General features: G+C 46.3%; 2 protein-coding genes across 2 annotated transcripts; both read right to left on the minus strand.

Annotated features, from left to right (window-relative positions):
* Nucleotides 1-4369: 4369 nt before the first annotated feature.
* Nucleotides 4370-8056, minus strand: LOC306928704 (cullin-associated NEDD8-dissociated protein 1-like; the record flags this gene model as incomplete). The annotated part of the gene is made up of 1 exon (XM_079508974.1): nt 4370-8056. The coding sequence occupies one exon, from the start codon at nt 8054-8056 to the stop codon at nt 4370-4372; it is 3687 nt and encodes a 1228-aa protein (XP_079365100.1).
* Nucleotides 8057-10979: 2923 nt separating this feature from the next.
* On the minus strand, nt 10980-11639 carry LOC306928705 (hypoxanthine-guanine phosphoribosyltransferase-like; the record flags this gene model as incomplete). The annotated part of the gene is made up of 1 exon (XM_079508975.1): nt 10980-11639. The coding sequence occupies one exon, from the start codon at nt 11637-11639 to the stop codon at nt 10980-10982; it is 660 nt and encodes a 219-aa protein (XP_079365101.1).
* Between the last annotated feature and the right edge of the window lie 2776 nt (nt 11640-14415).

Raw genomic sequence — 14415 nt, forward strand, 5'->3', positions numbered from 1 at the left:
GCGCGCTATGAACTTGTAGATCTGCTATTTTTAAATAGCTAAATTATAACAATGCTTAAAACACCAAAAGGGGTTCCCGCCCAAAATGGTTTAAGGTTATTGTAGCAGTCAATTTATATTGGGGGTCGGGAGGGGGCGGGGCGGGGGTCCCGAGACGTTGCCAAAGCATTTTCGGGGGTCCCCGGCCAAAAACGTTGAGAACCCCTGGTCTAGATCGTCTAGACTTTTGCAGAATTCTGTAATACACATGGATGAAGAATAAAGAAAAACATTCAGGCAGGTTGTGCTTAATTTTGTTCGAGAGAGAGAGAGAGAGAGAGAGAGAGAGAGAGAGAGAGAGAGAGAGAGAAAGAAAGAAAGAGAGAGAGAGAGAGAGAGAGAGAGAGAGAGAGAGAGAGAAAGAAAGAAAGAGAGAGAGAGAGAGAGAGAGAGAGAGAGAGAGAGAGACCAGTGGTGGAAAGCATAGTGTACTTGAGTAAATTTTTGAGATATTTCCAATACTTTTACTTCTACACCACTACATCTCTGAGGAAAATATTGTAGGTCCTTTTACTCCTCTGCAATATTAAATAATCCAATTACTAGTTACTTGCGCAAGCAGAGCGCGCAAGTCATGTTTTCGGCCAGGTGCTACGATGGGCGTGTTTGGGGCCAGCACATGTTATGACGTCATATGCTGGCCCCAAGCTGACCGTGCAGGTGTGTTTTTGTCATGCTACGAAGCATATGTCCCATGACGTGATGAAGATATGTACCAATGTCCCTTAGAATGCACGTGATATGATGTCATACGGACATACGGAAGCTGACCGTGCAGGTATGTTTTCCGTGAATCGTGATGAAGATTATGTACCAATGCCAGGGTATAATTGGTTGAAGATGGTGACGTAATGATGATACGTTTCAGTGTCAAGTACATACGCATCAAACCACCCAGCCGATCACATTATACCACCAACCACTCAGAAAACTACATATATATACATATAGACATGTACACATATATGGACATATGAGCATATGACGTGATAAATATATGTACCAATGCCAGGGTATAGTTGACGGTGACGTAACGATGACGTGTTCCAGTGTGACGTCGAACAAACTTATAGAAGATTTTACCATACTTAAAAATACTACTTTTTTTCCTCCAGAAGCAAGGTACGTAGCAAATAGCTAAATCTAATAATTCAATATGTGAGGCTAAGATTTGAAAGTTTGTAGCGGTCTACAGCACTTGCGCGCTCTGCTTGTGCACATTGTGTGCAACAAGCAAGTAGGCACTCAACAGAGTGTAGTTCTAGTTAGATTTGTATTTACTAGGCTCTATATTTCTTTTTAAGATTTTTTTGGGGGCTTTTTTGCCTCGATTGATCCGATCGGGACAACCCTACTCCAAAGTATTCCGCGACTGCAGTTTGCCTCCTATAGTGCCACGAATCCGACGTCTGAAATTGCTTGATAGCGAAAAATGCCGTAGGTGACCTTGTTTATAATTACTTTGGGCAGTCCCATCAAAAGTCACACATGTCATCAAAGTTCTGTAAAAAGTCCATAGACTTGGCAGCCATGTCATAGTTTACTGTGGCACCCACTACGACACGGTAAATGTATTTTGGCATTGAATTGGCCTGAAAGCTTGTACGGAATCAATTGTTCCGCAAAAACGTCCATAGACTTGGCTGCCACATGACGTTACAGGCCCCGCTCTATAAAGAATCTGGATGAACTAAAAAAGTCTAAAAAGTAAGTCCTGTGGTTCAAGAGTTGAAGGCGTCCATTCCGTATAGCGCTAGGCTGATTTAAAGATGGAGTCCTGTGGTTCAAGAGTTGAAGGCGTCCATTCCGTATAGCGCTAGGCTGATTTAAAGATGGAGTCCTGTGGTTCAAGAGTTGAAGGCGTCCATTCCGTATAGCGCTAGGCTGATTTAAAGATGGAGTCCTGTGGTTCAAGAGTTGAAGGCGTCCATTCCGTATAGCGCTAGGCTGATTTAAAGATGGAGTCCTGTGGTTCAAGAGTTGAAGGCGTCCATTCCGTATAGCGCTAGGCTGATTTAAAGATGGAGTCCTGTGGTTCAAGAGTTGAAGGCGTCCATTCCGTATAGCGCTAGGCTGATTTAAAGATGGAGTCCTGTGGTTCAAGAGTTGAAGGCGTCCATTCCGTATAGCGCTAGGCTGATTTAAAGATGGAGTCCTGTGGTTCAAGAGTTGAAGGCGTCCATTCCGTATAGCGCTAGGCTGATTTAAAGATGGAGTCCTGTGGTTCAAGAGTTGAAGGCGTCCATTCCGTATAGCGCTAGGCTGATTTAAAGATGGAGTCCTGTGGTTCAAGAGTTGAAGGCGTCCATTCCGTATAGCGCTAGGCTGATTTAAAGATGGAGTCCTGTGGTTCAAGAGTTGAAGGCGTCCATTCCGTATAGCGCTAGGCTGATTTAAAGATGGAGTCCTGTGGTTCAAGAGTTGAAGGCGTCCATTCCGTATAGCGCTAGGCTGATTTAAAGATGGAGTGCCGTGATTTTTGTATCTTTTCCAGCATTTCATGCGTTTATGAGGTGACAGTACTTCATTAGTAGCCTGGCTAATAAGCCAGACCGAATCAGCCGTTGGCAAATAAAATTGCCTGCCGGCGGATTACGCTCTGGAGAGGCTCAATTGTACGCCCATTTCCTACACCAGAGAACTGGTGTGGCCAATCGGGACACGGTATGCAATATGGGCGGGCTTTGGTACAGTGACGTTCAATGCTTGAGACCTTTGACTGATAGTAGCTCTAACCAATTGCGTCAAAGAGAAAATGTTTGAAGCCGCCCCCGGGAAACAAGATCCATACACAGCAGAGATGCTGAGCATCTCCAGACTCAAATACCACACGACAGTGTGATTTGAATCTGGCTTATTAGCCAGGCTACTTCATTAGACCCCTTGGTGTGGTTGTTATGTGCAATGATGTGTTCCCTTTGTATTTAGGGTTTCTTCCTGGAGGCTGAAACCTTGACAGTCAAACGTGCCAATGAAAAGAAACTGTGCTATAGTGACATCACAATAATCATCCACTCGCCTAACCCCGCCCCCTTTATCATACAACAGTTGTGGGTGAGGCTTCAGTTCAGGTGGATCACCACCCACCAGGCAAACCAGGCATACTCAATGAACTGGCGGGCGTTGTCCACATACAAACAACATTTTAACAAATACTGTACACTTTCTTGAAAAACTTCCTCACAGCACTCCATATTAAAAAAAAAATCACACTCATGTGAAGTGAGAGGCGCTTTTATCATCATACATCACATTCCGTGCTCAGCCAATCAAATCATTACTAGTCTATGGGTTACACACAGACGCACAACGCTGGACTGGCCAAACCATCTTGGAGAGGAGGCGGTCCTTCCTGACGCTGCTGGTGTGCGTGCAAAGTGCCACGCCCCATTGGTCCAACGGTGCCCGAGATTAATTCAACACGGACACACAAACATCTCGACATATACCGGCTTTTTGGGCCTGGAGGAGACCATAGAGTATATAAAAGGATAGAGACTGAACTGGCGCGAAGCTCCGCCCCCCAGCTATTCATGTCAGTGGAAGTTGCTCAGTGGCGTTTTGAAGCACCCGGAAGACTGCCGGAAGTACCGTCTCAGAACGTCTACTTCCGCATTTGACCATCGAATTTTGGTGGTCAAATGCGGAAGTGCAACCGAGCGCTCAATGTTAAAGCCCAGCTGCACGGGGTTTCCCGGTCATGAATCCACGGGTCCGCCTGTAGTCCCTCCTCCTACCACTAGGGCCCAGTGCTTCAACGTTGAATAGCCTCACTGGCCCCTTGGTGGAGAAAAAAGAAGAAAAAAAGAAGGGCAAAAAAAAGAAAGAAACCGGAACAATGCAAGGAGAGATTGACCGTTTTGAAATTGGGAGGAGCTTCAAAGCCTCAGAATAAATATTTCCAGCGTGGCTCTTAGGAGGCGACCCGAGAAAGAGAGTCCGAGTGTCTTGAGTTTTTCCCCCCCCCCAAAAGATATGCTTTAGAATATATATATTTTTATGGAAGTCAATGGCGGTGCGATAGGGCTGAAACCTTGCCTAAATATGGCATCATACAGTAGACTATCCAGGTGAAGTCCAAGGTCCACATGTAAGCCACGCTTAGCTCCCGTCTTTATTTTTTGTGTGTGAATATTTCTCACATTGGGAATTAATAATACATATCAAGATCCGTATTAAGGGCAAGATCTGTCATCAATATGTCGTAATCAACACGGTGCTAGAGATCTACAGGGAACCACGTCTTGTTAGGTACTACGACAAATGTGGGGGGGGTTTTCCATCAGCTCTGCGGTGCCAACGTTTCATCGTGGGTAATGTAGTCGTCACCTTAGCTGGTGTCCATGGACGAGCTGGCCGAGTTCTCCCTCTGGACGGAGTCAAAGATCGCCTCCAGCTCTCGATTGGACTGAATCCGAGCCTGGAACTGTGACATCAGCGGATGGTTCTTTGCTTCTGGGATGGAGAGCAGAGCGACAACGGTTTGCATCGCGCCACGCTTCAGCTGATCCACTTTGTCGGCATCCTGCTTCGTCGCGCCTTCCTTCTGCTTGGTGGTGCAGATTGCCTGTAGAGGCTCCACCAGTTTGTCCAGCCTCTGGGCGACGGTGCTCGGATACAGAGACGAGAGACGAGTCAGCATGGAAAAGGTCAATCCCTTGATGTCATTGTTAACGTCTTTGAGTCCAACCTCTATATGGTTGAGGAAGGTGAAGATGTCCAGTTTGTCCTGGCAGCTTTCCAACAGGGTGGCCAGGCAGTCAAATGCTGCTTTCCTCAAATCCATACCGTTGTCGTCATAGTGTCTGTATGGCCCAACCTGTATCTCTCTGATGAGTTCTTTCCTGACTTTAGTTTCGTTGTAAACATGTGGTAAAACTGAATCCAGCAGCTCTCGAATCAGACTGGGCTTATTTTGAGCTGCTGAGGTTAATGTTAGCAAGGCGACGCGTTGAACACTCGGGTCTGGGTCTTCTAGAGTCTTCAGGAAGTCGCCTATACAGTTCTTCAGTACATGATCTATTGGCTGAGGCTTATCAGATATGGTGAACTTGACAGCATAAAGCACTGAGCTCCTGGTGGAAGTCGAACCGGACAGTAGATAGCCCTTCAGCTTCGGCAATACAACTTCAGGGTCTATCAGAGTTAACTTCCCGAGACATTGAGAAACAACCGCTCGGGTTCTTTCGTCCTGACACTCGCAGCATTTGAGCAGCAGGGACGACACTGACTCTACATAGGGCTTCAGATGTGGAACCGAAGCGGAGTCTATCGTCCCCCTTAGAGAGTGCAGTAATAGATACTGTCTCTTAGGCTGAGAGGAGATCTCCGAAAGGATGAAGGGGAGATACTCTGGCAGGTTGCCGACAGCGATCAAACCCAAAGCATTGGAGGCTGTTAACTTCACCTCTTCACTGGGGGAGGAGAAAGCATCAATGATGACAGTCTTGACTTCTGGGTGGCCACTGAGGTCCATATGATGTCCAACTTCACCCAATGAGCTCAATGTTAACAGTCTGATAGGCTCTGTGGAGCGGCTGTTCTTCACGTCCTTTATGAACTGTCCCACTACAACCGGCAATTCGTGGGGACAGGCTCTGGTGAGCGCTGCCACACATTTAGCGATAGTGGAGTAGGCCTGTTTGTGAGCCAGCGGCGCAGCAGAGTTCTGGTAGACCGGTCCCGTTAGCATCTTCATCAGGTCCTTGAAAGCCAAACCTGCTGTGTTCGAACACACCAGAGCCCGGTAGAAATCCTTCATGGCGTCCAGTGCTGCGCCTTGCAGCAGTGGGGAACGAACCAGTGATGTAAGCTGGTTGAGGATGTTTCCGTTTCCTCGGCTGAGCTTAGCCAGGGAGGAAGGGTGTGTCTGGACCAACGTGGACAGGAAGATCAACACATTCTGAGACACGTTCATGTCATTCTCCGATATGAGAGGAGGAAGTTCAGCCAACACTGCATCTATCATGGCTGGCATCACCGAGGAGCCACATTTCTTCAGCAGCATGTCCAGTGCTTGCAATGTAGAGAGTTTGAGAGTTCTCTCCTTGTGGAGGAATGAGGCAAGGATGGGAAAAGCTTCGCGAAGAATGGGACGCAGGTCGATGTTCAGAGGAGAGCTTGCTACCAGCTCCAATGCTTTGACAGTAGTGAGTCGTGTCATGTCTTGCTTGAGTCGTTCCAGAAAGATGTTCAGTGTTCCAGGCAGATCAGTGGCAAAATGGTCACCTAGGTTACAGATGATCTGGCCCATACAGGTAATGGCTCGTTCATTTACTTCCTGGTGAATGTCAGCGGCTCGCAGGCGCTTAATTGTACAACTGAACAGGCTTTGAATGTAGGGGGAGGGGTCGAATCCCTCCGAGCCCCCACATTGGCTGTCAAGAGGTCTGATCACAATGACCAGCTGCTGTGTGACCAGCAGGGCTTCGGAGGGGATCTTATGATAGGGTTCGCCCACGCAGGCCACCACGTGTGGGACGAGCTCTTTGCAGATGTGTGAGATGTGCGGGTGGAAGGCGCTGGCGGGCTCGTAGCGCAGGATCCCGTGTAAACACGCCAAAGCGTCCATCTTCAGGTTACAACTGCTGGACTGCTTATCTTTCAGACTGAAGACTATACCGGGTATTAACACTTGGATGTGTTGGACCACGGCTCCAGGCAGAACCTTCACCAGCTCAGTCAACACGTTGAAACAACAACTTCTCGTCTTGACACCTTTCTCCTTCAACTGCTTCTGAAGAGCGTTCACTATCATGGGGACCTGACTCTGTAACAGGGTCAGAGGTGTATCTCCCTGAGGTGCATCTCCCATCCACTTCTGAGCCTTTCCAGTTTGTGTCAGCAGAGAGATGTATGCATGGAACACGTCCGCCTTCACATTCTCCTCTCTCTCCTTGAAGCGGGAGATGAGTGCCGGAGAGACGGAGCGATAGAAGTCATGCAGCATCTCGTGTCTGGTCGAGACGACGCCATCCAGACACTTGGCCGCCGCACGGCGCACCTTCCAGCTGACGTCGTCGTCGTCGCTGTACTCTTCGTCGCTGCCTCGATAAGCTTCGTCGTTCTGTTCCGTGTCCATGGCGTTGTCATCCTCATCTTCGTCGTAGTTGTAGTTGGGATCGTAGGTCAGGTAGAGCAGGCACAGCTCGATCACCGTGGGAATGTGGGGGTATACCTCCTTGGGGCACTTTGTGACGAAGGACTCGAAGGCCAGGATGCAGTACTCTCTCAGTTCGTCGTCGTTGGCTTTACAAAACTTCACCACCAATGGAATGATCTTCTCCAGATATTCGCCGATGCGGTGTCCAGCCTGTCTGCTGATAGCAGCCATGCACTGGATGTATGTTCTGGTAGTCGCTATGTTCTGTGTGCGTCCCAGCTCAGACAGCAGGTGTTCAATTAGGTCAACGAACACCGACTTCCCACATGACACTGCGAGGTGGCCGAGGGCCGTGATCGCCCTCTTTTGGACGGGCAGGCGAGGGGAGGTGAGCTGGGGAAGCAGACAGCTCAGGATGGAGGGGTGGAAATTCACCAACAGTCCTCCCTGTCTGAGGAGCATGTTGGCCATGATGTCGAGTGCCTTCTGCTGAACAGACACGTCTTCCTGTTTGGCAATGGCACTGGTCAGCCTGGCGGTTATCTTCTTGCAGACACCGGCCGAGAGTTCCCCTATGACGGTCTTCAGTCCGAAGGACGAGATGTCCCGGAGCTGCTCGTTGTCGGACAACATGTTGGTCCACAGCGTGTCCACGATGGTCTCCACCTGGTACTCCTTCACCTTGCTCACCAGAGGACCCAGGCACTTGACAGCCAGGTTCTGGACCTCTCCGTTGTTGTCCTCCAACAGTTTCAGAATCATCTTCACCACCTTCTTCTCGCCGTCGTCGTCCAGCGTGACCGTGTCCTTCTGCAACTCGGACATCAGGTCGTTGGTCGCCATGTACCTGAAGTCCTTGTCGGTCGAGGTCATTTTGTTCAGCAGACTGGAGACATCGTATATGGCGCTCGCCATTTTGATCTGTTTTTAGCTACCCGGTTGGCCTCCCAATAACGTGCTTCGCTGGGACAGTTGAGGGACAGACCCTATAGATTTTAAACGCGCTGGGATTCCCAGTTAGTTGCTGGCTGCCTTTGTGCTTTAGTGCTTCAAGGTCGGCTTGGCAAGCTGGTCGTTGGTTGGTTGGGAATTCTGCAGAACACTCCGAATGTCTTTGAATACACTCTGGGTTCTGTAAAGACCGCTCTGTTTTATACCGGCTGTGACAGCAACCTCACATTGTGATTGGCTGATAGGCAATGACGTCATAGTTTTAGATGGCATAATAGATCTCCATATGAGGAAATAAAATGAGAAAATGTTTCTGTAACAGAATGTGTTGTAGGTGAAACCTTTTATTTTGAAAGGCTTCCCACCCACAGGAACAAATCAGCCGGAGCGAGGACGGCAACACTATGGGACCATTAAACACAAAATGTGTGTTTGATGTAGTCAGTTTAATGTCGTCTAACGTCGTTTAATGCAATCAAATAGGAGTTATCTGTTTGTATGCATGGGCTGCCATGGCCATAAAGTAGTTTTTTGCCACTAGACGTTCCCGCATAACTTCCGGGTGTGATGATGTCACGCACATACCCTCTATTGGCCCGCGGACCGCCACTTGAAAAGATATGCCAGGGACCCCCATAAGACCCAGGGACCCCCATAAGACCCAGGGACCCCCATAAGACAAGATTATTACGGCTCTAGCAGTGATTCTCAATCCGTTTAATTTCAAGGACCCCCAGTTTGACATCCATTAGTCTACGGACCCCCATTTAATGGCATTTATATCTCTGAGACCCCCACATTATATTGTAAAATCAATGTTAATTTAACTCTGAGAGTGGACAAATGTACACAATGGTTCCATTTGTACACTCTCAGAGTTACAGACCCATAAGGGTCCATTTGATTCCAAACTAGGTGGGGACCCCCTGGAACTCCCTCAAGGACCCCTGTGCACGAAGACTTCCAATACATTTGTGCACAGTAATGAGCAGGATAATATATGTATATGTCTAGCCATATATATATGGCTACCTTAGAATAGATGTAGACCTATTTGCGTGTATGCACACGCACCCGCACACACCTGCCCTCTGCAGTGCTTTAGTATAAAGTGAATGCATGGAGTCTGTCTCATTTCTCTCTATTATTTATTTTTCAATATTCTTCCAGGGGCCACAAGGGGGGGGGGGGGGGGGGGCCGCGGCCCGCAAGCCGCCAATTGAATACCCCTGTTCTATACCTTTTGACATACGGCCATCAGCCATTGACTTCCATTATGACATTTATATATATATACATATTTCAAAACATATAAAACGTATGAAACAAGACTTGGATTTCGTGTGGCCATTCTATGACGCCGGTTGTCTTTGATGATATGTGACGTATCAGGATGACACATTGCCCAAATATGGGGTCATACGGTATGACCCCATTTTTGGGCAATGTTTCATCTTGATTCGACTGCCATTCACTTCCTCTTATGGGCCATATGCAGACCGCGGCCATCTTACCATATAAGGTAATGGCAAGGTGCTAACAAGGTGTACAATAGACAGCCCATTCATCCAAACAGAAACATAAACAATCTGATTGTATTAAACAACGTCAAACTCACAACGCTGTTGTACAAATAGCTTGGAATTATTCTCTTTCTATCCTCAAAGTGTTTGTTTACATAAACATCCACTGTAGAAATGTTATGAGTTACTTTCTGTCCATGCATGGTCAGGCCCCGGGTTACTTAATTGACCTGGTGCCACGTTATGTGCCCAGTAGAGCCCTCGGGTCTGCAGAACAGGGTCTGTTAGACCCAACCCTCCACCAAACTAAAGACAAAAGGTGACAGAGCTTTTCAGGCTGTAGCAGCCAAACTCTGGAATGCTCTTCCACTAGCCCTGAGATTTGCACCCTTTGTGGACATTTTAAAAACAGCCTTAAAACGTTCCTTTTTGCACAAGCATTTGTAGATGGTTCAACCTGAATTTCCTGTTTCATCGTATATTTATTGATTCATTACGCTTGTATTGTCATTTTATTTGAATTGTACAGCAATTTGTATCTGCCTTGTCTTTTTCTTGTATTTTATTGCACATCATGTAAAGCACTTTGTGAGTCCTCTCTGAAAGGTGCTATATAAATAAAATGTACTTACTTACTTACTTACTTACAGGTGATTATTTTTCTATAGCCAAATTCCAACACCCAAAGTCTCGGCCACTCACACTCGGTCACTCCAACATGGTGGTGTTACGGTGGAACTGGTGACCTGCTGAAACATGTGACAATCGTGTAGACAATCACATACTGTTAGCGTCCTAATGTAAACTGTTGCAGTTTGTTCATTAGCAGAGTTCAACCTAACTGTATTTAAAGACTTCCATGTAAGTCCACAAGATTGTCACATATTTTGGCAGGTCACCAATTTCAGTGAGCGAGTGGCCGAGATTTGGGCTATTGGAATTTGAAGTGTTGCAGTTTGGAAGTGCTCGTTGGATTTCACTCAACTGCTCCGCGTACCACCTGTTTTGAATTTGCACATAAATGCAGGAGGCAGCATGACATTGCTTTACTGAAAACGAGTGCTTCCAAACTCTGACGGCCGCGGTCTGACGGCTTGGCTAGCCAGTTACGGCAGGCAGTCAAACGGTTGTAAGTTAAATGCAATGATGGCGTACACGTCGTCAATTGCAATGCAAGCCGCCTTTTCCAAGGCTGACATCAACAACAACAACAACGTCTCCGCTCCAGTAGCCTACTGGCTCCATTAAATGGTCTTGATAATTAACATATGGGTTGATATAAACACTCAAATCCACTATAGCCGAGTCCAAGTATCGATGGAAGAATCTAAATGATACAACAATCAAAGTACATGGAGAGCTCTTCATGACTTGTACTTCTCTCGTCCTGTCTCACTAATGACGCAGATATGCTTTAGATCTCTGAAGTACTCGTTGTAGTCCAGCCCGTATCCCACCACAAATTTGTCAGGGACCTCAAACCCGACAAAGTCTGGCCTGTACCCGACACTCCTGGGGGTTCTCTTCACCAGCAAACTTGCCACTTTGACGATCTGGGGATTGTGCAGTTTGAGGAGCTCTAATAACGTCTTCATCGCCTTGCCCGTGTCCACGATGTCCTCCACGATCAGGACGTGCTTTCCCGTCAGCGCGGGCAGGTCGTCGCCCCGGATCACCTTGATCTCGCCGGTGGACTGGTCGTCGCAGTAGCTCACCAGACGGATGAACTCCACCGTCATTGGCACCGAGCAGGACTCGCTGTTGCCGTTCAGCGCCTCCATGTAGCCCAGCAGGTCCGCAAAGAACTTGTAGCCCCCCTTCAGCACGCAGAGGGCCACGACGTGGTGGCCGCCCATGTCCTTCATGATCTCTCTGGCCAGCCTCTCCGTCCTGTCCAGGATGAGTCCGTGGGGGATGTACACCCTCTCCAGGTCAGAGGCGTAGTGCTTCGGTACGCAGAACAGGTCCAGGTCGTAGCCCTGGTCCTCGTCGCCGATCACGATACAGGGGCTCGATGTTGCCATCGTCGGTATCGGCTTACAGATCTTTTTAAATCGACGTACAACTTTTAAAGTGTCTTTAACTTAAAAATGTAATTCAAAAGTATGTACTTAAAAAGTGTACGCCATTCTAAAACCCGCTCCAGAGAACACCTTTTCTTTTTACACTGCTAGATCTCATAAATGTGCCTCACGTAGTTATTTTATGCAGCCTTCTGCAGTCTGTCTTTTATGTTGGTGGTGACATCACAGTTAGTTCTAACCTCTGACCATTGTGATAGGCTGAGAGGCATTTTTTTTTTAAATATCTCCAAATATAAAAATCACACCCATGTGAAGTGAGGGGCACTCTTATCATCGTACATCATCATGCATCATCTCATACTGGCCAATCAGAATGCCTGTTGCCTGTGATTGGTTAGCTGATTTGCTCGTTTACGTAAATATGACGTTAATTTTCCCTTCAATGTCAAAGGCGTTTTAATGTTTTCATGTTTAATTTACGTCATATTTAGCGGAATTCTGACGTAATTTCTCTGTTCATTGTCAATGGCAAATATTGAGACATAACAAATATACACCTCGCAGAGAGCGCCATAATACAAAGTACGCAACCCCAGTATGCAAGTCAAATTATACAACAGGTCGTTTCGAGGAAGCAATCTGATTGGTTGAAACAGCCTTGTGGTTCAAATTAACGAGCACCACTCCACACCTAATCAAAACAAAGAATTCAGCTGCTCTGTTTTCCCCAGAGTGCAGCAAACTCGGTGGCTAGGCTAGCTAGTTTCTTGGGACATTTGTGGTCGTAGTGACTACATCTGTCATTAAAGAAATGTGTTTTTTCAGCGATTTTCTTAGTTTTAAGGGTAACTGTTGTATAATTGCAATATTACACTCGCGGGTGTGATTTAACGTGATTATTGCCACTTCAGTGATGCTTGCGGAACTCGACTACGTCTCGTTCCTGACCGCATCACTGTCATGGCAATAATCACGTTAAACCACACCCTCTCGTGTAATATTGCTTAAGTATACATAACAGTATGTCCAATACATGACTCACCTACAAGTAGGGGTGGGTCCCGAACCTCGGGATCAAGCATGTACCGAACCGAACATGCTTGGGTACCGCCGGGTACCCATTACAATAATTACATTTCGGTTCACCCTATCGGTTCCTACAGACGCACGCAGTCACGCACTATAATTATTTATTATATTTCTTCCCTTTTCATCCTATAGATCCTTGATGTTGCGGCTCAACTGTTAAATAAAGGAGAGGATTTTAGTCTATGTATGTCTTAAATTAAAGGCTTAAAAGAATAAAAGGTTTTTTGTTAAACATATTTTGACCTCTTATTTAAGTTATTTATACCATTTTGGAACCGAAATAGCGAACCGTTATGAACTGGAATCGATTTAGCAGAACCGGAATCTGCACCAGACTCATTAAAATCCCCAACGATATCCATCCTTACCTAACCTGACTTCGCCAGATTGCGGCAGTATTGAGTTCACCAGTTCCCTCCTCCTGCCTGCATCTGGGATCTCTCAAGCAGAAACGATGAACCCGGAAGCAGCGGGACAAACATTTGATATCTCCATAATAATTTCGAGTTGTAGTCTTGTTAGGTTGTGTTTACATTTGCGCTGTGGCAGCGCTTCAATATGTCATAAGTCTCGTGTTGATCCCGCCTCTAGCGGCCTCATACAGCCGCATATCGCTCATTTGAAAAAGATATGCCAAGGACCCCCCATAAGAGAAGATTTGTACGGCTCTAGCAGTGATTCTCAACCCGTTTAATTTCAAGGACCCCCAGTTTGACATGCATTAGTCTACGGACCCACGTTTAATGTAATTTCTATCTCTGGGACCCCCAATTTATATTATTGTAAAACCAATGTTGATGTAACTCTGAGAGTGTACGAATGGAACCAAATGGACCCGTTAGGGTTCATTTGGTTCCATTCGTACACTCTCAGAGTTACAGTCCCATGTGGCTCCATTTGGTTCTAAACTATCATTTAGCTGGGTACCCCCTGGAACTCCCTCAAGGACCCCTGGGGGTCCCCGGACCCCACTTTGGGAACCACTGGCCCGGACAGTTTGTCTCTGAACGAGGCTCATGAAGCACATCAAAATGGGATCCACAAAAGGCCATGCCGTCATTAGACCGAACATGCCTTGTATTTTCTGAAATATTAAATATGAATTTCATGATAGAAGTAAATGGTTTCCACACCTGGCCTGGCAGGGATATGCATTCCATTGAGTGCACCGTTCTATAGTTTCATATTTTGAATATTTAAGTCTATGGGAGTCCAATCGGGCTGACACCATTCCCACATCCGCATGAGTAATATACAACAAATAATAAATACAAAATAAAATCAGTTCAAAAACAATGTAATATATTGTATTATATATACAATATATATAATATATGTATTCTTGTATGTTAAATATATGTATTCTTGTATGTTTTGGTCTTGTCTGTGTTTATAAAAAAAGAACAGCATTCTGTAATATGTGGACCCCCTTGAAAACGAGATGATTCATCTCAAGGGATTATTCCAAAAAAGAATTTCAATATATAATAAACATGCCATACAAAGACCAAAAGAGAAACAAAAAAATAATACTTTTGGACAGAAACATTACTAAACACGCATGACGTAGGCCTACAGTAGTGTGTTTAGTCGGCATGATGTTTTAATGTCTTATTTTCACTATCTTTGAAAAAATGGCTACGATTAGTTCAGTGTAGCTCTGCTCTGCTTGTGTGTGTGAATGAAT

This window comes from Electrona antarctica, assembly GCF_951216825.1.
Source record: "Electrona antarctica genome assembly, chromosome: 8".
In the NCBI taxonomy this organism is placed as follows: Eukaryota; Metazoa; Chordata; class Actinopteri; order Myctophiformes; family Myctophidae; genus Electrona; species Electrona antarctica.